This window comes from Abrus precatorius, unplaced genomic scaffold, assembly GCF_003935025.1.
Source record: "Abrus precatorius isolate BTA unplaced genomic scaffold, Abrus_2018 Scaffold2, whole genome shotgun sequence".
NCBI lineage: Eukaryota > Viridiplantae > Streptophyta > Magnoliopsida > Fabales > Fabaceae > Abrus > Abrus precatorius.
In genome coordinates this window covers 36,264,461-36,288,006 of record NW_020874362.1, presented here as the reverse complement: position 1 = coordinate 36,288,006, position 23,546 = coordinate 36,264,461, and the positions used below count along the sequence as shown (strand labels likewise).

Sequence of the window (23,546 nt, the reverse complement as noted above, 5' to 3'; positions counted from 1 at the left end):
ATGTTCTTTATATCAATTATTATAAAAGTAATTATTCTCATCGATATAACAATTTATAATTGAGTGGTTGTGTAAAAAATAAAATTAAACTGTCAATATATTTAAATTAAATTCAAAATTAAAAGAATAAAAATAACATTAGTCATTCTTAAAAGAATATATGCTCATTCTCAAATTTTAATTTAATATAAAAAAATATCAAATTAAAATTATAGTAAAGCTTCACGAGAAAGTTGATACTTGACGGACTTTAAAAGAACCTAATTTTATGTCATTCAAGAAACTTTGAATTTATCCACACAAAAATTCTGTGAAAGACATCAATATCAGATGTTACATTATCTGCTCAATGATCACAGGGATCATCAATTCTACAATTAACTTAATATGATATATAATTGGATTGTGGGAAGAAAAAAAAAAATATAAGGTGGAAAATTAATCAGCTTAAATTGGTTAGGATACTCTTGAAAAAGTCAGAGGATCATGAGAAAATGCAAGCTAAGCATTCAAGGTTAGTGAATTCATGTCATGGCATCTCATTTATTTATTTATTTGTTAGCAACAAGAAGGGACAATGCACAATAACTAAATAATGAAATTGCAAAAAAATAAAAATAAAAAATAGACCAACAAGGTTTGATAACAAAAGTGGACCACAGCTATGACATCTCATTTGGCTCCCACATTTTCATGCTACAAAAACGGGCTATGGTTGGCCAATTTGAGCCTGGTCATAATGCTTGACCCAGGGAAGAACAGAGGGAAAGGAAGTGGGAAGAGAGAACACAGAGAAACGACTATCTATCCTTCCTCTTTCTTTTCCCTCTAAACATCACGGAAATCTTTTTCTACTTGGGTTTCTAATTCTCTTTTCATGCAAATATACCCATAAGCAGTTGAGATTTATGCCACTATTATCAATTTTCTCATAATTATTGGCCCTCCGGCGCTATTCAGGCAAGTATCTTCATGCATGTAACGCATATATACTTTTCTGTTTTATGTTGTATATATATAATGCCGCAAATTTATGCAGTGAGGAAAAGTTTTCATGCTCCAAATAACTTAAAGTATCCTATGTGCAAATTCTAACAAGTGACTCGACAAATTTTCAGGAAGAACAATTTTCGACATAATTATTAAGGTCATATTCAACCAAATTCAACAAAAAAGGAAAAACATTTCATAGCCCGGGTAGACCGAATTGAAGCAAGTCCTATACCTTAAAAATAAATAATGTCTCAAAGCACATTCAGAAGAGCCATTGGAGCAGTGAAGGATCAAACAAGTATAGGCCTAGCAAAGGTGGGAAGCAGCGCCTCACTTGCTGACCTTGACGTGGCCATTGTGAAGGCAACGAGGCATGATGAGTACCCAGCTGAAGAGAGGCACATTAGGGAGATTCTGAGCTTAACATGTTACTCTCGGGCATTCATCAGTGCATGTGTAAACACCCTCTCAAGGCGTCTCAGCAAGACTAGCAGTTGGACAGTGGCTTTGAAAACACTTGTTTTGATTCAAAGATTGTTGTCAGAAGGTGATCCTGCTTATGAGCAAGAAATTTTCTTCGCAACTCGGCGTGGGACTCGCCTCCTCAACATGTCTGATTTCCGAGACAAGTCGAAATCTAACTCATGGGACTTGTCTGCATTTGTGCGCACTTATGCATTATACCTAGATGAAAGGCTGGAGTACAGGATGCAAAGTAAGCGTGGAAAGCGTAGCAGGTTTGCTTATGATGAGGATGAGGATGAACCTATAGAAAGAGATAGATATAGAGATAAAGATAGAGAAAGAGAAAGAGAAAGAGATAAGGATAGAGAAATCGCTGTGAAATCCATACCAATTAGTGAAATGACGACCGAGCAACTATTTTCCAAAATGCAACATTTGCAATTGCTGCTTGAGCGCTTTTTGGCTTGCCGTCCCACAGGTTTGTAATTATTAAAACAAATGAAAGTGTTCCATATTGCCTAAAATTCTTCATTATTTTCTTTGCTATTAGTTAGAAACAGGATGCATCTTAAAAAATGCCATGATAAAAGATGCACATTCTTCATGTTGGGCTTAAAAATTTTTAATTTTCATTAGTTTGATTCTAAGGAATTTCGCAATAGAAGGTATATAGTAATGATATTTGCACTCTAAATTTGAAATTGAATAGCTTTGTTCTTGATTAAACAGCTCATTATTTTTCATTACAAAATATCCTGGTAAGTGTACATCAATGCACATTCTTCCTATAGTTACTCCTAAATGCTCTTTTAGCAATGCATCCATTTGTAACTTTGATTAAGATGAGTAACGATGCACTCTTGCCGTTAATGCAAACACAGAATGTGCCTCACATAATTACATCCGCAAGCATAAATGGTAATCTCACGACTGTTTCAATTTAACAGGGCGAGCAAAGACACATCGAATTGTGATAGTTGCCCTCTACCCTATTGTGAAGGAGAGTTTCGAAATATATTATGACATGACAGAAATACTACGTAGTTTAATTGATCGTTTCACTGAATTCGAGATACCAGAATGCATAAAGGTGTACGAGATTTTTTGTCGTGTTGGAAAGCAGTATGATGAGTTAGACATGTTGTACAGCTGGTCCAAGACTATTGGAATAGCACGCTCTTCCGAGTACCCGGAGATAGAGAGGGTCACAACGAAAAAGCTTGAGATCTTAGATCAGTACATCAAAGATAAGTCCCTCTCAGCACAAAACAAGAAACTTGAGACCCAAGAGGAAAATAACGAAGAGGAAGAAGAAGCTGAACCAGAGGAGGATCCAAATGCAATCAAGGCACTACCACCACCAGAAGAATTCCATGAAGAACCGGTAGAAGTAGTCGAAGAAACAAAGGAAGAAGAACCAAAGGAAGAAAAATTGGTGCAAACAGAGGGTGATCTATTGAATTTAGGAGACGATATGGAGACAAGTCAAGAACACGGGGACAAACTAGCCTTGGCATTGTTTGATGGCGCTGCACCAGCTACAAGTGCCACCCAAGCTCTTCCATGGCACGCTTTCGATGATGATGCAGCAGATTGGGAAACAGCACTGGTCCAATCTGCTAGCAACTGGTCAAACCAAAAGCGTTCATTAGGTGGTGGCTTTGACACATTGTTGTTGGATGGCATGTATAAACAAGCAGCAACAAATGCAGCTACACAAGGACTAAGTTATGGAACAAGTGGAAGTGCCAGCAGTGTAGCACTAGGGTCAGCTGGAAGGCCAGCAATGCTAGCATTGCCAGCACCACCAACATCAGGGAGTGGCTCAAGTTCAGCAAGTGCAGATCCTTTTGCCGCTTCATTGGCCATAGCACCTCCATCTTACGTGCAAATGTCAGAGATGGAGATGAAACAGAGGTTATTAATGGAGGAACATGTAATGTGGCAGCAATATGCAAGGGGTGGCATGCAAGGACAAGTTGCACTCACGAAACTACAATCTAATAATACTTACATGGGACAGTATCCACAATACTATGGGCAATATTATCATTAAATAGAAAATAACTTTCACTAGTTTGGACTGACCCCAGTAGAAATGCTCGTTTCTTAACTCCTTCCAGTTGATCACTCACAAAACTGTAATGTAACAGCAAGAAAACATTTACAAAGGACGAAAAAAATCTACCGCATTATGGTTTGGTTTCAATTCTTATGCGTTCACAATCGACACAATGCATTTCATTTCCCAAATTCAAGGGCAAAGATAATTGTTTCAGCGCGACAATAAACCGACAAATCACAATTCAATTTAGAAAAAATTACACCAATTGTTTGAAAACCAATAGCTATATTGTCCATGAAGCGCGGGATGGATTCACTAGCGCGATTAGGGTTCCAATAAAGTAATACATAAGATGAAATTGCAACAATTAAATGGAAAAAAAAAAAAAAAAACTAGCTATTGATATTATAACAGTTCTGAAAGAAAATGGAAATGCAAATTTAAAATTGTGAAATAGAAAGTAATTCTGCAAAATTAAAAGGGCGAAGAGATTAGAAAAGAGAGGTTCCTTTTCCTTTCTTGTCACCGCCAATTTCGAAGTGCTTGCACCTCTTGATAGGGTGTTGGGAGACATGTTTGCAACCCTGGCATTGGAGCCTCAACACAATTTTCTTGGTGGTTTTGGCCTTCTTGTGGAAAACGGGCTTAGTTTGTCCACCGTAACCGGACTGTTTGCGGTCATAACGGCGTTTACCCTGAGCCGCAATGCTATCCTTTCCCTTCTTGTATTGCGTCACCTTGTGGAGTGTGTGCTTTCTGCACTCTTTGCTCTTGCAGTATGTCTTCTTTGTTTTCGGAACGTTAACCTGCAAAACACGGTGTTAAAACTGCATTGCGATGGATCAGGAATTGCTCAATAGGAGGGATGAGGGACTTACCATCTCGCCTGGGAAGCTAATGAGAGAGAAAGCAAAGAAGAAAGTACGGTCGAAGGGTTCTAAGTGCCTCTGGGAATTAGGGTTAGTGAAATCCTCCTTTCTTTTACAGGTCAAAAAATGCTCCTTTCTCTATGTTGGCCATTCTAGAAATTAACTAATTAAAAAAATTTAATTATTTTTTTCCTATAAAAATAACATATTTTGTGATAAATTTTTAAAATAAAATTTATGAAGATTCATTTTTTTTTCAAAATATAAAAATTTAATCTTTATAGTTAATTTAACTATATTTTATTAATCAATAAGTTAAATAACTAATATTCACTATCATCATATTATAATTATTTTTTATATTTTATTATTTAAAAATTAAATTTTATAACAAATTATTAAAAATTTATTTTTATAAAAAAATCTTTATAAAAATTGAAGAATAATTTTTTTACAAATATAAATAGTTTTAGAAATTTTTTTGTAAAAATTAATTTTAAAATTATGAAATATAAAAAATAACTGAGAGGATAACGATGAACTAATTTTTTTAATATTAAATTTATCACTTAACAAAATATAGTTAATGAGAAGGATTAAATTTTTACATTTTAAAAATGTAAGGACTAAACGTTAATAAGTAATTTTTGTATATAAACAAAACTGATTGGCTAAATTACTTGACTTTTAATTTAAGGTAATTTATAAAGGCCTGAAAACAAAGTTGCTAATGCATTTTCTTTGTTTGTCAACAAATGGATAATTAGTTATTTCAATTTCTTTTCCAATTTGGCAACAAAGCATAGTGCTATTTTTATAGGAATTAAAAATATTAAGCCTTAACAAATTTTGTAAGAGTTGTTTGGTCAAATTATTGTGTCTACATCTTCTTTGGTTTATATGAAAATTATCTAAATCTGTTTTGTTTAAGTAAATTTAAATTAAAAAAATAATTTCTAGCCAATAAAATTTACTTGGGTGAAAATATTAAAAGCCCTCTTTCATGTGTAAACATTTTCCCAGCATCTTCTTTAACTAAGCTCAACCGGATTTAAAAATCCAAATTTTATAAAGAATCAGAAAATTTAATCAGTACAAAAAAATAAAAATCTAAGTCTGAATTGATTCCAAAAAATCAAAATCGGATTGAAATTTTGAAAACCAGATTTATTCTTCTTCTAAATCCTAGATCTCTTTTTTGAGAAAAATCATAGAGAGTTGGTATCCCACAACAGAGATTCACTTGTCCAGTCTTGCAGGTACTCTTTTTTCCTCCTCAATTTTGATTGAGCACCACCTTATTCCATTCCATTCCTGCTTTCATTTTGATGTTTTTCTGTTTTCACCATACTTCGAGTTCTATTTTTCCGCTTTTCAGTTTCATGTGAGGACATAAGATTGTGTTTAATATTTGCCGTTGTTTTGGGGAATCAAATTCACTGCACTGTTAATTGGAATTCAATCAGATTTTGGCAACAGCAAGAGAATCATTTGATGAGGGAAATTATTGTCTCTTTTGCTGTTTAGCTTTATCGGCGATGAAAAAAATTGACACGGAATAGGTTCGTCACTGAACTAAACTTGGACCCAGTTAAACACTCATGGCACGCGTGAAATAAGAGATTTCAAACCATATGATATTAGTTCTATAAATGTTCTTTTATTCCATTTTCCAACATTTGAGATCCACAATAATGAAAGCTAAAAATTTACAGAATCATATATACCTCTAGTTAGTTTTTTTATAACATTTTTGCTTGTGTCGGTAATGCTTTTGGTATAAAGTTCATGAAAATAGAGATATCTAAAGTCTGAAAAGAATAAACAGAGCAGAGAATCATTAGGTTTTTGTTATTTTCTCTTTGATGATAAGTGCAGTCCACCATCCATTTGGCAAAGACACCCCAAAACCCAATCCAATTCCTCTTGCGATAAATCACGTCATTCACTCCGCCCATTCATCACCAAATTATCGTCTTTATACCTGTCCCACGACACTTCAAACGCCATGTCCGTGAACATTAGATCACATTTCATCCACCACATGAACACCTCATGACAACAATGGTGAGGACGAAGCAGAGAATGGTAACCTTGCAATGCCTAAATGCTCTTTGGAATCTTCTTGCCCATTTTGCTTCCAAACACGTATCTAACATTTTCTTCTTTTTTGGTACCTTTAAGAGTCTATTCCAATTTCCATGTAGGAAGTGCAATGCAATAAGAGAATTTGATAATGAGAAATAGGTGCAATTTTTTTTTTCGAACCCGGAGAAATACAAATTCTGTGCTGCACTGTTAAATAGATTTTACGGACGATAAAAAAATTATTTGTATTATAAATAGATTTACAAATAATATATCTTAAAATTTGAAAAAAAAAATTATTTTTGGAAAGAATTCATATGTAAATATATCTATAATTGTTACAACAAACACTTTTACTTAGCGTGTAGCATGTCCAGACCAAAAGTTACAAACAAAAAATTAAGAATTTTTTTTTAAAACTAAAATACTAATGAATTTATAGATGGAGATGAAAATATAAAAAATAAAAAAATTATAAACAAAGAATTTTATACATCTGTAATTTAAAATTAAGATACAAAATATTAAACGTAAATTATAACGATAAAATTTATCTGTAATATTAGGATATAAGACTAACGTTTCATCTTTTATTTTAGATTATTGAAAGAATAACTCAAAATAAATTAAATTATTAAACAGTTAATCTGATAGCATAATATTTGAAGAATTAGTGTTTTATATGTTTAATCTTGAAATTTCTAATATAGTAATTAAAATGTTAAAACAAAAAACTTATACAGTACATGTAACTTTGAAAGACTACCCTCTATGATTAATTTTTCCCGAATAATTTTGTTGTTATTTTAAAGATACAACAACACTAAAACGACACCGTTTTTATTAAATGGAAAAATGAAAAAAAAAAAAAAAAAAAGAGATGCTGTAGGCTTGGGTCTGGTGCTGCCAAGTAATACCCAAATCGAGACCGCAACAGCAACCCCTGAAGACAGTACTTTGTTCGGCGGCGGTAGCAACTCGCAGGAACAGACATCCTTCAGGTGGGTTTCTATTTCTAAACTTAAATAATTTGTTTGCAAGTAACGTTTCTCCAATAAATTTTATGATTTTAACGTAGATGTTAAGATGGAGGAGTTATCTCTTAACCAGACAATCGTTGTTCATGGGGTTGCTAGTACTGCCTCAGTGGCTTTAGCCACAGCTTTCACTTACCCTCTTGACACTATCAAAGTCCTCTCTCAGGTTCCACCTTTTCAACCCCTCCTTCTCTTTTTGTATCATAATCAATGTCTTCTCAATTGCTTTAAACTTTCCAAAGGTTGGTTCCAGTGCCGGTAAAGAATTGAATGCTGCCCAGGCTTTGATGAGGGTACTCTCTTGGTCTGGTAATGCAGGTAATGCCCTTTTATTGTTGGGGTGTAGCATACTGAATAATAAGTTGCTCAAGATAAATACTTTACGTGTTGAATGGAACTAGATTTAATGTGTATATGCACAGCTGAGATGGGAATGTTGGGTGATGATAGTTGTCTGTGTTTCTTTGCTGGATAAGTAGAGTTGTAATATTTGAGCATTTTAGGTTTGTTCAATGGTTTTGGCTGGTTGGCACTTGGAAGAACTTTTGGTCTCGGAGCACGATTTGGGGTTTATGAAATCCTGACGGCCTTTTATAAAGGTAATTAATTCCTATGTTTTTCTTTGCATCCTTTTGCTTGATGATTATTATTTTTTGTTTCATCTGTTTCATAAATAGTCATAAAAGAAAATAGCACTACTTTGTTTTAAATGCTTATGACATGTTTCTCTTCACATTGGTAATTCAAGATTTAAGTTTAGGTAAGACGGTAGATTGGGTAGCATCGTCTAATTCTGAGATGCCCTTTGATTGTTTACCCCAAGGCCATTAACTTTTTTTTTTTAAAACAATACTTTTCCATAGAGACTGGTATTTGCAAATTAAAATTTTACAGTGCTTTTTTTTTGGTGGAGAATGATTTGGGTGCTTATAAGTATATTTTTGGCAGATGGTCGGGAAGATAATTATTTGTTCGCTTCTGAGGCTCTTTTGGCTGGCGTGGTAGCTGGTGCCATAGAGACAATCATAAGCTCTCCATTTGAACTCATCAAGCTTCGTATGCAGGTTACCTCTGCTTCATATGTTCCAAGTTCTAACTTTACTTTGGAAAAGGGGGCTCGTACCCCTTTAATTGCAAGATTACTTAATGGCTGTTATCCAGACAAGAGATCCTTGAACCAATATGTTGGTCTCATCTCCACCCTAACCACCAAAAATACTAAAATGACTAGTGCTTTGCTAGAGAATCCATGGACAATGATGGGATCTGGTAAGCCACCAGCAGTTTGGAATGTCAAGAGACCATCAGACATTATATCTTTGGAAGGATGGAGCACGTTATGGAGAGGTCTCCGGTCTGGAATTGTTCGAGATTCCGTGTTTGGTGGCATATTTTTTTCAACTTGGCAATTTTTGCACCAAGCAATGCTAGATTGGAAGGCTGCTGGGATGAATCCTCCACCCAGGTTCATTCCCTATTCATTAATTAAATGAACATTTCTTTTGTATCATTCATCGTTCTATTGTGTTTATTAATGTTTGTCTTTATGAAAAATTGCTTTGTAAATAAATCTGATTGGGCTATTGGGGAGTGGTCACACTACAGCTAATGATGTTCAACATTTTGTCTAGATTTTCTACTACATTAATTGAGTTGTAATAACCTTCATATCCAATAGAAATTGCTTATTCTGAGGCCCTATTCAGTGAACTGTGGAGTAGGTTTATGTGTTTTCTTGTCTTTCATTTTCTGTTTGATATTTTTAAATGGATACCTTATCCTCTGCACTTGCACTTCCAATTAAATGAGTAATATGCACCAGAAGTACCCGTTACCATTAGGCAATTACATGTGCTCAATTGTTTGTTTGATTGGGTGTTCATGGGATCCTTTCTCTGATTTTATCTACAACAAGGTCTGGGAGTTGTTGGATTCTTGATGCATTAAATTATTTTATTTTTTTCCTTTTTGTATAAGTATGCTTATCCTGACCCAGATTAAATGAAGAAGTTGGCCCATTGTCTACTTTGTCCGTAAGTCTTGCGGCTGGATTCTCAGCTTCAGTTGCTGCTGCTGCTTCCCATGGTTTTGATACCACAAGAAGTAGATCACAATGTACTGTGCTGCCAAAGGTATGAATGTTACTAGTTATTGCTAAAATGTTTGAGAATTGTGTGAATTATGGTCTTGTTTTGATTACTCTTACATGTCACACCTTAATTTTAATCAGAAACAGGAAAAGGTTCTGTTAGATTATTTTCTATATCATGATTTGGGTATTTATAGAAATATTCTTTGCACTAAGAATTGCTTATTTTTGCTGACCCAAAAAATAATAATTTTTTGGATAGAAGGAACATGATGGACAAGAAGGCTAAGATAGTATCCTTAAACTAAACAAAACAAACACAACATTAATACATAATATCTCTTCAAAGTTTAATATCTGCATTTCAACCAAGGAGAAGAAAACCATATGCCGAAGATGCTGTAAAAATTATCCTTTCCCATATTAGGTCCAAAATCAAAACCTTTTTCTTAAAGTCCCAACAAGCAACAATAGCATAGTCTATCTGTCCTGATAGTCATCAAGTTTTTATGTTTCTACACTTACTGCCCAAAAGTTTAGTACTGGTATTTGGTTAGTAAAATCAAACTTCAAAACTAAAGATAGTGGGCCAAAAAGCTTGAATAATGTCCAAAACTAACTACATTAAACATAGCTGGCTCAATGGTCGGTAAGCTTAGGAAAACTGTGTCTTCATATTCACAACTCACTTGTGGATCATACCGGTCTTTTTTACTTAAAATTTATGTGCTAATACTTTACAATGTCATGCCAAACTTTGAATAATATCTCAATTACGTAAAATAAAAATTGTTATTTCATGTGTTCTAAATTGGAACTGATCTGATATCATTTCACACTTTGTCTGGTTCTAGTATGTCTCAGTGGAGAGGAGGCTTATGAAGTGGAAACGACCAGGAAACAAGTTTGAAAGAATTACGGGGATCCATCCATCTGACAGGAATGTTTTGTTCCGCGGCATTGGTTTGCGGATGGCTCGCTCTGGTTTGGCATCATTTATGATTGTAGGAAGTTATTTGTTTGTTGCAGATCATCTTGCTTCTAGTTTGACTTAATTGCCACATAGTGGTACCCCTCTTTTTGGTTAACATTTAATGTTTACAATTTTTTCTTCTGAGAAGAACTGTCCCATAATTTGGGGTTCTGCTTTGTACTAGTCAGTAAAGGAAAACTGAAAGAAGATATTACTTAATGCTTACTACTGTTGAATTGGATACTGGTGGGAATCAGTAGCCGGATAGTAATCCAGACAGAGAGAAGGCTTCATTTGTTCTATACATATAAAAGATCCTTGTTGTGGGGATTTGCGATGTGAATTTGGATTTCTTATACAAGAGATTGTACCTTCCAATGACTGGTAATTAAATAAGATTTGTACATATATTTTCTGCATGTTTATGTATTATTGCACCTTCTCTGAGTTTGAATATAAAAGTAATTAGTTTTATGAATTATGTGGTTATTCTTTAAATTTTCTACTGTCCCTCACGTTGTGCATAGTTACACTTCCTACCCAGTTTAACACAAACATCGGATCTTTTTTTCCCTCTCAAAGCAATTTTTGTGTACAACAAAACTTGGTTTTATACAATATGTTGGAGTACTTTGGTAATTCCAACGAATTACTTTTTGCACCACTTCTTATTATCTGTTCGTTCAGAATTTAATTTTTAGAAAATATAAATCACTTTTAGAAATCAAAATTCTGGAAGTGATTTTTAAACGCTTTTTTAGAATTTTATTTTTGAAAGATATAAAATATAATTTTAAAAATTAAACTTTGAAAGGGACCAAAAAACAAAAAGGGTGGTGTAAATAGGAGAAAAAAATAAAATAAGATAGTGTAAATAACAATCTTTCATTACTATTTGGGTATGAATTTCCTAGTGTTCTCGAGTGCAAAATCACAGTAGCCTCTTTTTGTGCCTCTAAATGTTAGGACCTTGTCCCTTCCGCCCCAAGTTCTCTTCCTTTAGGACACTCAATTCTCACTCAGCAAATTCACCTTCGAACGCCTTTTCCCTTTTGAGCAATCCCTTTGTGTGGGGTTGACTTATTTTGAACTTTAAAGTTGACTTGTGATGGTTGCATGGATGGGTTGGTATAATTAACTTCACTCAAAAGCTACCTAGGTATTGGCCTCACAATCATTCTTGCTGGTTGCACTTTTTGCCAATGTAAGGGGGCAAAAATATAATTCCTAGAAAACAAGCAAGCCAAAGGCCAAGAGGGTTGGGATAGATGAGTACTTCTCAAACACCTGCCCTCCACTTTGTGTCTTTCAATACACATAAATTTTGTTGCAAACAACCAAAACTTTACGAACAAGATGAAGACAAAGGCCCATTGGGAGTGTTTTCATGACAGACAATCATAATGACTTCCAATTTGATTTTGGCATTTTCAACTTTCCAAGTCCAAACGGGTCATATAGTTTCTGTGAGATTGAGAGCCACAAAGTATAATTATGCTTTTTAACTTAAGTGATGACTTTTGGTCTCTTTGAAGTTGCCACCGAAAATCACACCTCTCTCTCACACTCAACTCACATGTGGTATGTTAATAAGCAAGCACGAGTGAGATGATTAGGAGGCTCAGTGGTTACGAGCTGATTAAGCAATGAAATAGTATTATTATAAGAAACAATGAAGGGAGGGTAGAATAGTTTCTTCAAGCAATGAACTCGTGGACACGAAGATCGAAGGGAAACATCCTTAGATAGGACAAACCTCCCATTTTTTTTTCCATTTAAGTAGTAAGTTTCGATGTTGGATTCTATCTTAAGATTTTAATTCACTTTGAGATGAGCCATGTGATTTTAAACTATTTTTTTTAGAAAAAGAAATTACCATTTTAATTGAAAATTCACTTCTACGATGTGACTTGGAAGAAGTATCGTTGCAGCTTTTTAGTAGTAGTTATGCCTATTATTATCCTAATTGTGAAAGTGAAGGGAAGACAATCTCTGTATAGCAATGTGGTCTGATATATGCAAAGATATTTTTCCTAGCTGAATGGGGTTGTTGATGAAGATAGCTAAAGACATTCATATTGTTCCTATATATGCTGGGCCTCTGTTGTAGGAGAGATTGAAGGATAAAAGTTATTAGACTGAATGAAAATGATGAGAGCTAATCGATTTCCTCTTGTTAGTGGATTTAATACACAGGTTGAATAGTTTCATCCTTTTTCTTAGTAGCTGTGTGAGATGTCACTTATCACGTTACTTTAATTAATTAGTATAAAGCAAATTACAAAGTTAATGCTATAAAGCTTATACATATTTTGACAGAATATTGAAATTTCATTTTCACAAATTTTTCTTATCAAAAACAATTTTTAAATTTGATATGAAAATATTTATTGAGGGTTATTCATTTTGTTAAAGCATTTTGTTATTTGTATTACCTTCTTTTAATTGTATATTTATCTTTTGCTTTCATATAATTTTTTTTACTACAACGGTCATAATAAAGTTTGAATCTGTAACATCATATAAACTATAAAGTACCAAGGTCCCTCACCATTAGTGTAGTCTTAGTGACTTGTTTACTTTCTTCTTATTTGGTATTTGCTACATATCAATTATCAAGCATGCCTTTGCCAAAAGGATCTTTGCGATAAGATGACTTCAACGCTGATGTTGTTAATTAATACCATTAATTGTTTCACAAATTAGCTAAACATGTAAGTAATTACTAGCTAGAGAATTACTATACATAGTATATATTCTAAAAGCTTGCCTTTATACTTTCCGAGAGTATTCTTGGCAAGTGAGACTAATCTTTTGGGATAGTGTTGAATTAGAGGTTAAGTCACTTCTACTTTAACTAAAATATGTGACAAAATTCATTGCTTTTATTTTTTATTCAAAATTTTCTTAATCTAAAGGAATGTATTTCATTTAGTATGATAAATTTTCTTAATCTCATCATTAGAGTGGAAATGCTTATTGTGATAATGCCTACAAGAATGAAAATAATAAATCAGAATTATATAACAATACATAGGTGATTAAGATTAAAAGTTTTTTAAGTTAAATGGTAATTCTAAAAATTCATGTAACTTTTTAAAAAATTCACGTGACTCATGTATTTTAATTTTAATCGTTCATAATAAAATTTAATAATTAAAATTTATTTTTACATTCTTACATAAACAAAACATTTTCATTTAATATGTTCGGTAACTCTCCTATTTGAAATTATATGCGTATTTACATGGAAAAAAACTTGTATTGATTCCGAATATTAGATTTATATATGACTATTCTAGCTGTTAGAAATATCTTAGATATACATGAGATATTTAGATAATTTCTAAGAGGTTATAAATAAAGCTTCCATATCCAAATTTGACAAATATATGTAGAAGTGCACAGTACATTTCAAATTTGAACTGCGTTAATATTTTCGGAAATACCATATCAATTCATCAATTATTTGCTTTTAGTCTAGACACTTAAGTAAATCCACCATAGTTAGCAAATAGATTAGTTCTTTAAATATGCTCGTTAGAGTTTTCTGAATATCATATCAATTATATAGAAACAAAATTTATTGGGAGAAGTAAAACTTATTTCTGTAATCTTTACATTTAAAAAAGAATAAATTTTCTGCAATTGGCTGAAAGATACCTTTAAAAGTACAAATAAAATAAAATTGGGTCAACTAAAAACTGTTTCCATCAAAGGCTATAATTCTATTATTCTCTTCGTGGCCCAAACATTTTACTAACATTAACCGTGGTGTCAAATCATGTCAAATATTACGTAAAGCTTCATCATACCATTAATTAACGGATCTTGTATTTGAGATAGTTGCTAATGAGGAAGATAACCAACTAATAATGGACTTGTGAAATTCGTGATTAATTTTTTTTGTTGGGCACATCAATTTGTGATTCATTTTTAAACCATCATTGTACGCGAAGTTTTTTGTCACAAAACTTACAAAGCTCCTAGTCATTATCTTGTCTGTTCTAGTGGATATATATGAGAAGAGAAAGAACCTCATGAATGAGGTAAGCATCATGGACTGGTGTATCACACTCTTTTGTGATGACAATATAAGGATATAATATAGTGCTCGTGTTGGTGCTTTAAAGCATGCGAATGCTTGCATCACACATGACTTGATGCTTCCCTCAGCAGGAACCCATATGCAATAAAAACAAACAAACAAAAGAAAATAAATTGTCCCTTGGTATTGTGACACAAGACAACTAGCTAACAAATACCATCAAAGTAGGCAAAAGCTATAAAGCCTAATAGGACTATTGCCCAATGTTCAGTTACAAGCATCCCTTACAGTGCTCAATGGGCTCCACAATCTTCTTCCTCTCCTCAAATTTTATGAATATAAATCTCATTCTCTCAACACTATCCTTGCACGTGAGAATTCCAACTCCCAACTTAGGAAAGGCCCATGGCTTTCAATTTCATAATCCTTGCTCCTACAAACCCACTCTTGACTCTACCCAAAAAGAAAATTCACTTACTTTTTTCTTTGTTGTATGAAAATAACTTTTGAGTGCACCAAACTTTCATGCAACATATATATTAAAGTGAAGATTAAATTGACCTTTGCATATCTTATCTTGGATTTGCAAGATTAAAGACTCCTATATTAATGGCTGAGAATGGATACTAGATATGTGATTAATATTATCCACGTGTTGGCATAAGGACTAAGAGCATAGAATTTCCAAGAGTGACCTGTGCTAGTGAATGGGATCTTTGAAAGCATAACGTCATATTGCATATTGTTTGGCCATGAATTTCACCTAGTGCCCCACTTGAAGAGCTTCTATATAGAAATCTAGCTATAGCAACTTCGCTGATTACAATGGCAGCTAAACTGCTAAGGATTTAACTAAAACCGGTAAATAACAATAATGATAACAACAATTAGCTTAAATATCCCATTTGGATATATAAGCAGCTAACTAATTAACATCACTTGCATCATCTAATTTGGCAAGCTAATTTCCTCAAGATCATCCAATGACAAGAAAACTTCATCCAAACAAGAGAGCTCTGTTCCATCATCATCATCATTATCGTTATCCCGCTCATAAACTCGACATATCACCCATTTACTATGGTCCTGAATCAAACAACAAGGGACAAAAAATGAAATAAAATCAATCATCAAAGATAGCTAGCTTTCCACTTCAAAATTTAATTTTTGGGTAAAATTTTGATGTACTATGTGTGCACTATATATGTACTAACTGTTTTTGGTTGCGCTTTTCTTTTGGATGATCTGCTAGAGGAACCAGAATCTAATAGACAATATTCTTGCATTATCCAATTGGTTCTGTTACCATCCGGTGCTACTCCCATATGAAACACATAATATTTCTTCATGCCAACTCTTTTGTTGCTTGAGCTTGTAACCACTGCCTCTTCCATTCCCATTGGCATCCAATAACCATTGCTAGTGATCCTATTTTGTGTCCTTCTGCTATAGTAGTACCATTGCTTTCCCTCAGCCAAAGCTCTACCTGCATCAATGCACAACCACCCATAATTAATTAAGACACACCAACTTCAATTTACTTTCTACCCGTTTATCATGCAATCTAACCACTCAAATTGGAATGAAATTTTCTGTATGTATTGAGACATAAATCAACAAAGGATCACATATATAAATATAACATACCATGAAGTTCCCAAGGGTCATATGGGTAGAGATCAAGATCAGGAATGACATCTGGATGGCAAGGTAAAAGTGATGCTTTTCTTTGAAGAAAATGAACAACAAGCTCTTCATCTGTGGGATAGAAGCGAAACCCGGGTGGAAGATTGACATTGTTATCTCCCATTATAAGAGCAAGAACAGATAGAGCAAGAAAAGTGGGGTGAAAGAATGAAGGTATGGTGTGGTATTTATAGAATTGTAGTGCAAAGAAAGGAGGGAGAGAAGGACTAAATAGACTTGTAAGAGAATGACGTGAAACTGAAGTTGGTGTTAATCACATACAAATACGATACAATACTCATACATTTCACTATTTCATCAAATTTTTTATATCATTCATAGCACTCAACATCAAGCAAGCAACCAAGGCGGCGGGTAACGGAACGTGATGTAGTACCACTTCGCCAAAACGGGATCTCCAAAATTGTGTTGGAGAGAAAGATGCGGCTGATTCTTTTACAGTTTCTTTGATTTTTCTCTTTTTGGAGAAAAACATGTGATAGTTTTTATTTTTTGAACGTTGTTAAGTACATGATACACTTATATGCATTATTATGTTGTTACTGTTTTTAGATACAAAATATGGGATATTATGTTTAAATTTGATCACTTTGTATTAAGGTAATATGATGTGTATAGTAAAAATGTGAAAGACATTTATTCTCTCTTTTGGGTTATCATCATACTTCATGCTGATATCATCTACGTGTGTTGTCCACGTGGCAGAGGAACATGGTTTTGGTGTTGGACCGATTGAATTGGGGTGACCGACCTCTTGGGGAGTTGGAGTGTACCTATATATGCTTCATAATTATTAGCAATTATCATAGGATTTATAGATTTAAATACAAGGTCTTTTTGTTTGCTTTCTACCCATATGCTTTTGCCTTGCTTTGTAATCAATGGATTAGTAGGAGTAGCACAGTGGGAACTGCACATACATTCCACATGAAACAAAGCAATCAAGTGAATCAACTATTTTTAAGGGGCCAGGAGTTTAACTGATTTGCTTGGGTCATTGGCGGGGCCAAATAAGCCCCCACATTATTTATATAATTAATCAATTATTAAATCTTGCATAAGAAAGAAACAAACATATAAAACTCTACTAGGAACGAACTACTTTGCTTATAACTTTTCCAACCATAAATTACATTTTGTAGCTCTATTATTATATATTTTCTTCTGATTGAGAAGGTCAGCAATTATAATTCTTCCATTAAAGTAGACAACATTATTCTGTTTCTGATGGCTAATCTGAAATTCTATAGTACCATCTAGTTCAATTATAACCATATCGGGAGATATAAATGTGAGAGAGTTACTATTTGCAGTCCAAGGTTTTACAGTGATATTTCTTTCATGTCATTATCTCCTTTTAAGTTGGTACCAACTTCCAAGAGATCACAACCAAACTAATAGGCATCAACAACAAATACTTCAAGTTACAGTTTCTAAATCTTGGTGTTATATCATGTTAATTAATTTTAATTCCCAAGGTTTGGTTCTATGTTCAAAACTTACTCTTGCACCAATTTTAGGTATATTCTATGATCCCCCCCCCCCTTCAAGATCACAAGCATGTATATGACTATATGTGGATGTGGAAGCACTATCATCCTGTATCTTTTGTACCTTCATGTTTATATCTGTATCTATACCCCATTTCTGGGCTCTAGTGGACCTAGAGTTGAGAATCATCCTTCCATTTATAAGGCATATCTTATCCACAAGGCCCATTATGCAACTTTCCTAAACTGATGAACTTAGTTCTTTACCGACCAAAAACATGAACTTAGTTCTTAGTCCCATTCCCCATGGCTATCCATTGGCTTTGTACTAATCCTAGTAATCAGTTCATTGTCGGTGCTTGCTCCACAAAGAAACCGCTCATGAGCACCGTTAATTTTTTTAGAACTTATCCTTCTATGCGAATAGAAATCTTTTTTTTTAACCAACGGTTTATTATTATTTAAAATTTATACATTTTATTAAATAAAGAATGAAATTACATAATTTAATTGTTTTTAATAATTTTTTGTTAGTATTAAAATATATATATATATATATATTTTAAAGCGTATTACTAATTTTTTATATGTATTTTTCAATCAAATAGCAAAAATATAAAGTTGCCACATTTATGGTTTTGAAGTGATGACTATAGCATTTATTTTAAAGATATATTTGAGAGTTAAGATTTTAAAAAATAAAATAAAATAATGACAAGTTGTTAATTTATAATAAAATATTCTTTGATCTGATATTTTAAAATAATAATAATAATAATAAAATTAGCATAAATCCTTAGTTTTGCTTATTTTTATAAATATTATATAATATTTATAATTTAAAAATAAAAACATACCTTGTTACATCGAAATCTCACATTCAAACGCACCCTAAGTGGAAAATAACACATACAAAATGCTTCTATGGTGGGGTTTTTATGAGAAAGACTGCAAGAAGATTGAAACAAGGACAAGGACAAGAAAGCATATACCATTCCTTTTTCTTGCTAACCTTTGCTAAGAAAACATCAATCCTTATATGAGAGAGAGACAGACACATCAAAACGGATAATTGCTGGAGCAATCACAAGTTACAGTCAGATTCATAATGCAAATTTTGGTACATTTCCATTTCTTTGCCACATCCTGAAGTAATTAGCCACATGATCGAGACATCCAAAAATATCCCAATTATACTAAACTTTTCTTTTTACCTGTTATACATAAAATATACGTTCCAAGGTTCATTTAGCAAGAGTGGAAGGGTGCTAAAAGAGCATTATAATGCTCCAAATGGAATAAGCACGCAAATTTTGCTGACTAAGATGATGGTGTTTTGGTAATTGAGTGGTGGGTCTGAGTTAGGCATGTTTAGCTCTCATATTATCTTATTCCTTTATCCTTTTCTTATTATTGGCCGACATCAAAGGGTAGGGAGAAAAATTAAATAAAGTAATTTATGCATACCAATATTTTACTGTGACCAGTAGTTGTTACACTGAATAATCAATCGTGAAATATTGCACTATCATCGGACATGAAAACAGCACTAGAGTCTTTTTCTCCAAGATCTTTTTCCCCCTTTTGGACAACATTCAGTTTAACATTTCAAAAATAAAGTGGGAGGACTCAAAATCTTAAACTTTCAATTTCTTTGGTATGAAACAACCATTTACATAGTAACAGCTGGCTCAATGTTCTTTATGTTTTAAGATCACTGAATGTGCCAACTCTTCTGTTGAAATAACTCCCATCAATCTCCACCTTAATGGGGTGGCATTGAAGCATAGCTCTAAGCAACAATGACTGACTATAGTGAAACTTTAAGCGGCTCCAACTGAACTGAAGATTATTTTTCTATAATTATTAGTCAATTTTGAAGTGTCAACAACATATAATGTCTTTGGGGATCCGACTCAGAAAGAAGGAATTAAAGGAGTAAAGTGTAGAAAAATGTATTCAAGAGTTATTTCAAATTCAAATCAACAATAGTACACAATATGTGTGTTTGATGATTTTGTTATTTGGATCACCAATTTTAGTCTCTGCCCGCTATATTTGTTGACAAAAGAAGCAATGGCAAGCGTAATTTAAAATAGTAGTTAGGCCATCTTTGTCATTCATCAGCCTTGTCATGAAGACAAGACTAATTAATGTTACTACTACTATTAATAAAACTTGCTGATAGCCAAGAAGAAAATAACACAGGCATGCTCTTGGGAAAAAAATTGGGGAATTGAAGAAGATCGTGCATGTCTCATCACCACCTTGAGGTGTTAATGTCAGTGGTATTAGATTGAAAGCGAACCCAAGTGCTACCCTCATTTGATTGACTCCATGATTGTGTATTCATATCTTTCACCTACATCTATTGCTGAAATTTGGGTTGTGGATTTGACCCACTTGACGTGCTTTGACATTTGACTGAGAAAATTACTTTAGCAGTGATGGCTACACAACCAATAGCACATCACAGGTACACAATGGCTCAATTGACAACGGATTAAAATTTTGAAATTTGAGGGTCGTTTTGATGTAAAAGTTGGATTCTTCACTAGATCACCTTTCTCTTTTCCCTATTCAGGTGCCTCTAATTCCTATGTAACTAAAATAACATAGTTACAAGGGGCACATTAAAAAGATAGAAACTAGTCTGAATTAACATTACTCTTTTTCTTAAAGCTAAAAAAAATTGTATTTTTTTTTACTACTTGCATTAAATTTATCACCTATTTACCAAGATGGTCTTTTATATTGTTACATCCCTTCCTCCAATGGTTGCTTGTTCTTTAATTTGTACCTTTCAAAGGTGAAACATGGTGATCTGTTACAAGTCCAATAATAGGAAAATTAGAGCCTATTATCCACCATAGATTTGGAAGGCGGCAAAGGAAGAAAAGAGGTTGATATGACATGAATGAAAGTAAAAAGGCATCTCATGCGTTTTACTCGTGGGCGTGTCCCTAACTTGAGAATGAAGAAAACAGCGCTCAAACTGCTACCCATATCAATTTTCATTACATACCATTCGTACAGATTATTTTCTAATTACTTATCATTAATGTTCAGAATAGGGCTAAAAGATGTTAGCACTGAAACATCGTCACTGATTCAGTTTAAGCATTTAAACCGACCATCTCCTTTTTATTTTTCATTTTGTACAAATCACTAGGATTATACCTTATATTACAAGATTTAGTAGTACAAAACCTGATTATATAAGCTCGGATATACTATTAATATTTTATTTTTATTTTTCTATAAAAAATTAAATAATTTCTTATATAGTTGTTAAAAAATATGATTTACTTATTTTTTGATAGAGTCACTCGAACATGCACTTTGTAACATTTGATGTAGTATAATATGAGATGTAAGTATTTTGTAATTTTTCTACTTACAAATATGTTGTTTTTATCAAAATTTGTTAGATTGTAGTAATTCTTAGAGAACAAGTCCTTAAAACTTAAAAAGCAAAAATATTCATAATATATATATATATATTATAATTTTAAATAATAGCCTTTCACAATCTCTTTTCATGATGTTTTTGCCAATTTGTTCGGGGAAGACACTTGTGCTACTGCAACTTTAAGGGAAGCAAATTTCTTGATTTAAACAGATCAAGTCACTTTGACATATTTTGTATCATCACATGCAAGCCAATATTTACATAACTTAACCTTTAGTCTGAATCACAATGCATCAGGAAGGCTCACAAATTTAAGCACAAATTGAAATTTTTATATAAAACCAAAATAATGTCTCTTCAAATAGAATGTCTAACAATAATGAAAAACTAATAAATCCTACAATTATAAGTTACAACTATATATTTTCATACATACATCAAAATATTATAACCTCACAAAATATCACATGGCCATTAGTGATACTATTCATTCTTTGTATGAAATATTGAGTGACATAAATATCATATCTTATAAATGCTTTTCACCACTTTCCTTTCATCTGAAAAGAAAATATATTAAAAAAAATTTCTAAAATTTTAAGTAGAATTATAATTTTTTTTTCTACGTAAGATAAACAATTTGTCAAAAAATCAAATATTTATATTTTGTGTTTTTTTTCTCCGTCCATTGTGTTCATATCTATATAAACGTAGAAGCACGTGGGAAATCCAATTACCATGTCAGATCCTTTCATTTTTTTTATGTTTAAGGCACGACGAAAATCTAAACATTATTGACTTCTCTTTTATTATTTTTCTAATTCACTCCTCTCACTAGAGTAATTGCCATAGTTTGAGCATTCATTCAACATGAACTAATTATTTTAACGCACTCTAATTTTAACATTACATTTTCAATGTTTATTCAGTAGTTTGATTGATCATTTACTTCACTCTGCATTTTTAGTATAATTACTTTTCTTTATTGGTAGTAACATACTAATCGATATGATATTTGCTTCTTATAATTAGTTGGTGGCTCCGTTAGTACTAAATATAAGAAATTCATAGAAAACACTATGATTACATTTATAAGAGTTACACTATGATTGATCATTTACTTCACTCTGCATTTTTATTTTTATTTTTTGTATTTTTAGTATTTACAACTATTTTATGTCTAAAATACTACTTTGCTAGTATGATTTTAAGCACCTATAAATAGTACATTTTATTGGGGAAAAAATAACATTTATTAGTTTTTTACATTTTTAAGATGATATATAGATATTTTTTAGTAAAATTTTATCACTCTTTGTTACTAATTCTCAGCTCTTAAGGTCAAGTTAACATTTTCAATATTTAAAACTACTTTGCTAATAAATTTTTTTATTTGCAAGACTCAAACCCAGTCAATTATAATTCTAAAATTACCCCACCAAGTACATTTTATAAATTTGAGGATTTTACTTTTAAATTCTTTTAATTATATTTTATTGTGATTCATTGTCAATGATAGTTGGTTTTCTACGAGACTTATGACTACAGCGTTTTATAATTTCAAACTTGTGAGAAAGTTTACCCTATCTTTTAGGTAATACCTTTTTCTATTGCTGATGTAGAGATTTGAAAAGAAAGATAAATGTTGATAGAAGAGATGTCTTTAGTTGACTGCAATGTATAATTATTTGACAAAGGATTTTGTATTTAAAAATTAAACAACTTTATGAACTTGTCATGGCATTCGGCTCTACCAACTTTATAAATAAAATAATGATATTAAATTTTAGCACAGAAGGTATTCAAACTCAATACAGTGTCAGTTTTTTTTTCTTTTAAAGTTGTATTTGATAAATTTGTTTTACAGTGAATCTAGGTTGTGTTTGAAATGGACATTTTAAAATTCTTACAAATAATGTATTTGAGTAGTAAAAATAAATAAATTTAAAATACTGCACAAATTTATCAAGATAATTTTTATGTAAAATAGAAAAAAATTTGAAACTCTTTCTATTAAATTTAATTTTTTATATTTATCATTTATAATTCTTATCACGCTTTATTTTTAATTTAAATGATTTTTGTTATTATTTTTATATTTTTAAAATTTTCTATTCAAAGATATTTCTTCAACAATTGTGGTTGCTTTTAAGATAATTGTAAAGGTGCTGTAGAAACGAAGAACCGAAAGAAGAATGGTTGGAATGGCGATGCCAAAGTTTTTTAATCGAATTTTCCACAGTTCTTAAGTGAGATATGTAATTTACAAAATAAAATACTAAAATATAATCCATTTTTTAAGTCATTCAA

The 23,546-nt window shown here is 32.4% G+C and overlaps 4 protein-coding genes across 5 annotated transcripts; 2 read left to right on the top strand and 2 right to left on the bottom strand.

The window, feature by feature from the left end:
- The first annotated feature begins 1,239 nt into the window (after positions 1 to 1,239).
- Positions 1,240 to 3,788, top strand: LOC113858312 (putative clathrin assembly protein At1g03050). The gene is made up of 2 exons (XM_027490885.1): positions 1,240 to 1,936; positions 2,406 to 3,788. Exons 1-2 carry the CDS (start codon positions 1,240 to 1,242, stop codon positions 3,512 to 3,514), a joined length of 1,806 nt encoding a protein of 601 aa, XP_027346686.1. The 3' UTR covers positions 3,515 to 3,788.
- Positions 3,789 to 3,842: 54 nt separating this feature from the next.
- On the bottom strand, positions 3,843 to 4,525 carry LOC113858313 (60S ribosomal protein L44). Its single transcript, XM_027490886.1, has 2 exons — positions 4,402 to 4,525; positions 3,843 to 4,329 (listed from the first exon to the last, which is right to left on the bottom strand). The coding sequence occupies exons 1-2, from the start codon at positions 4,402 to 4,404 to the stop codon at positions 4,015 to 4,017; spliced, it is 318 nt and encodes a 105-aa protein (XP_027346687.1). The 5' UTR covers positions 4,405 to 4,525; the 3' UTR covers positions 3,843 to 4,014.
- Positions 4,526 to 7,388: 2,863 nt separating this feature from the next.
- LOC113858705 (mitochondrial arginine transporter BAC2) lies at positions 7,389 to 10,995 on the top strand. 2 transcript variants are annotated; one of them, XM_027491440.1, is made up of 7 exons: positions 7,389 to 7,481; positions 7,559 to 7,683; positions 7,760 to 7,835; positions 8,021 to 8,116; positions 8,466 to 8,982; positions 9,514 to 9,649; positions 10,461 to 10,995. In XM_027491440.1, exons 2-7 carry the CDS (start codon positions 7,567 to 7,569, stop codon positions 10,659 to 10,661), a joined length of 1,143 nt encoding a protein of 380 aa, XP_027347241.1. In that variant the 5' UTR covers positions 7,389 to 7,481; positions 7,559 to 7,566; the 3' UTR covers positions 10,662 to 10,995. The 2 variants fall into 2 exon arrangements, with proteins under 2 accessions (XP_027347241.1, XP_027347242.1); XM_027491441.1 differs by lacking the exon at positions 7,389 to 7,481 and having other exon boundaries at positions 7,575 to 7,683; positions 7,771 to 7,835; positions 10,461 to 10,904.
- A 4,580-nt stretch (positions 10,996 to 15,575) lies between these two features.
- LOC113859604 (NAC domain-containing protein 104-like) lies at positions 15,576 to 16,437 on the bottom strand. The gene is made up of 3 exons (XM_027492333.1): positions 16,275 to 16,437; positions 15,842 to 16,113; positions 15,576 to 15,713 (listed from the first exon to the last, which is right to left on the bottom strand). The coding sequence occupies exons 1-3, from the start codon at positions 16,435 to 16,437 to the stop codon at positions 15,576 to 15,578; spliced, it is 573 nt and encodes a 190-aa protein (XP_027348134.1).
- Positions 16,438 to 23,546: the final 7,109 nt, after the last annotated feature.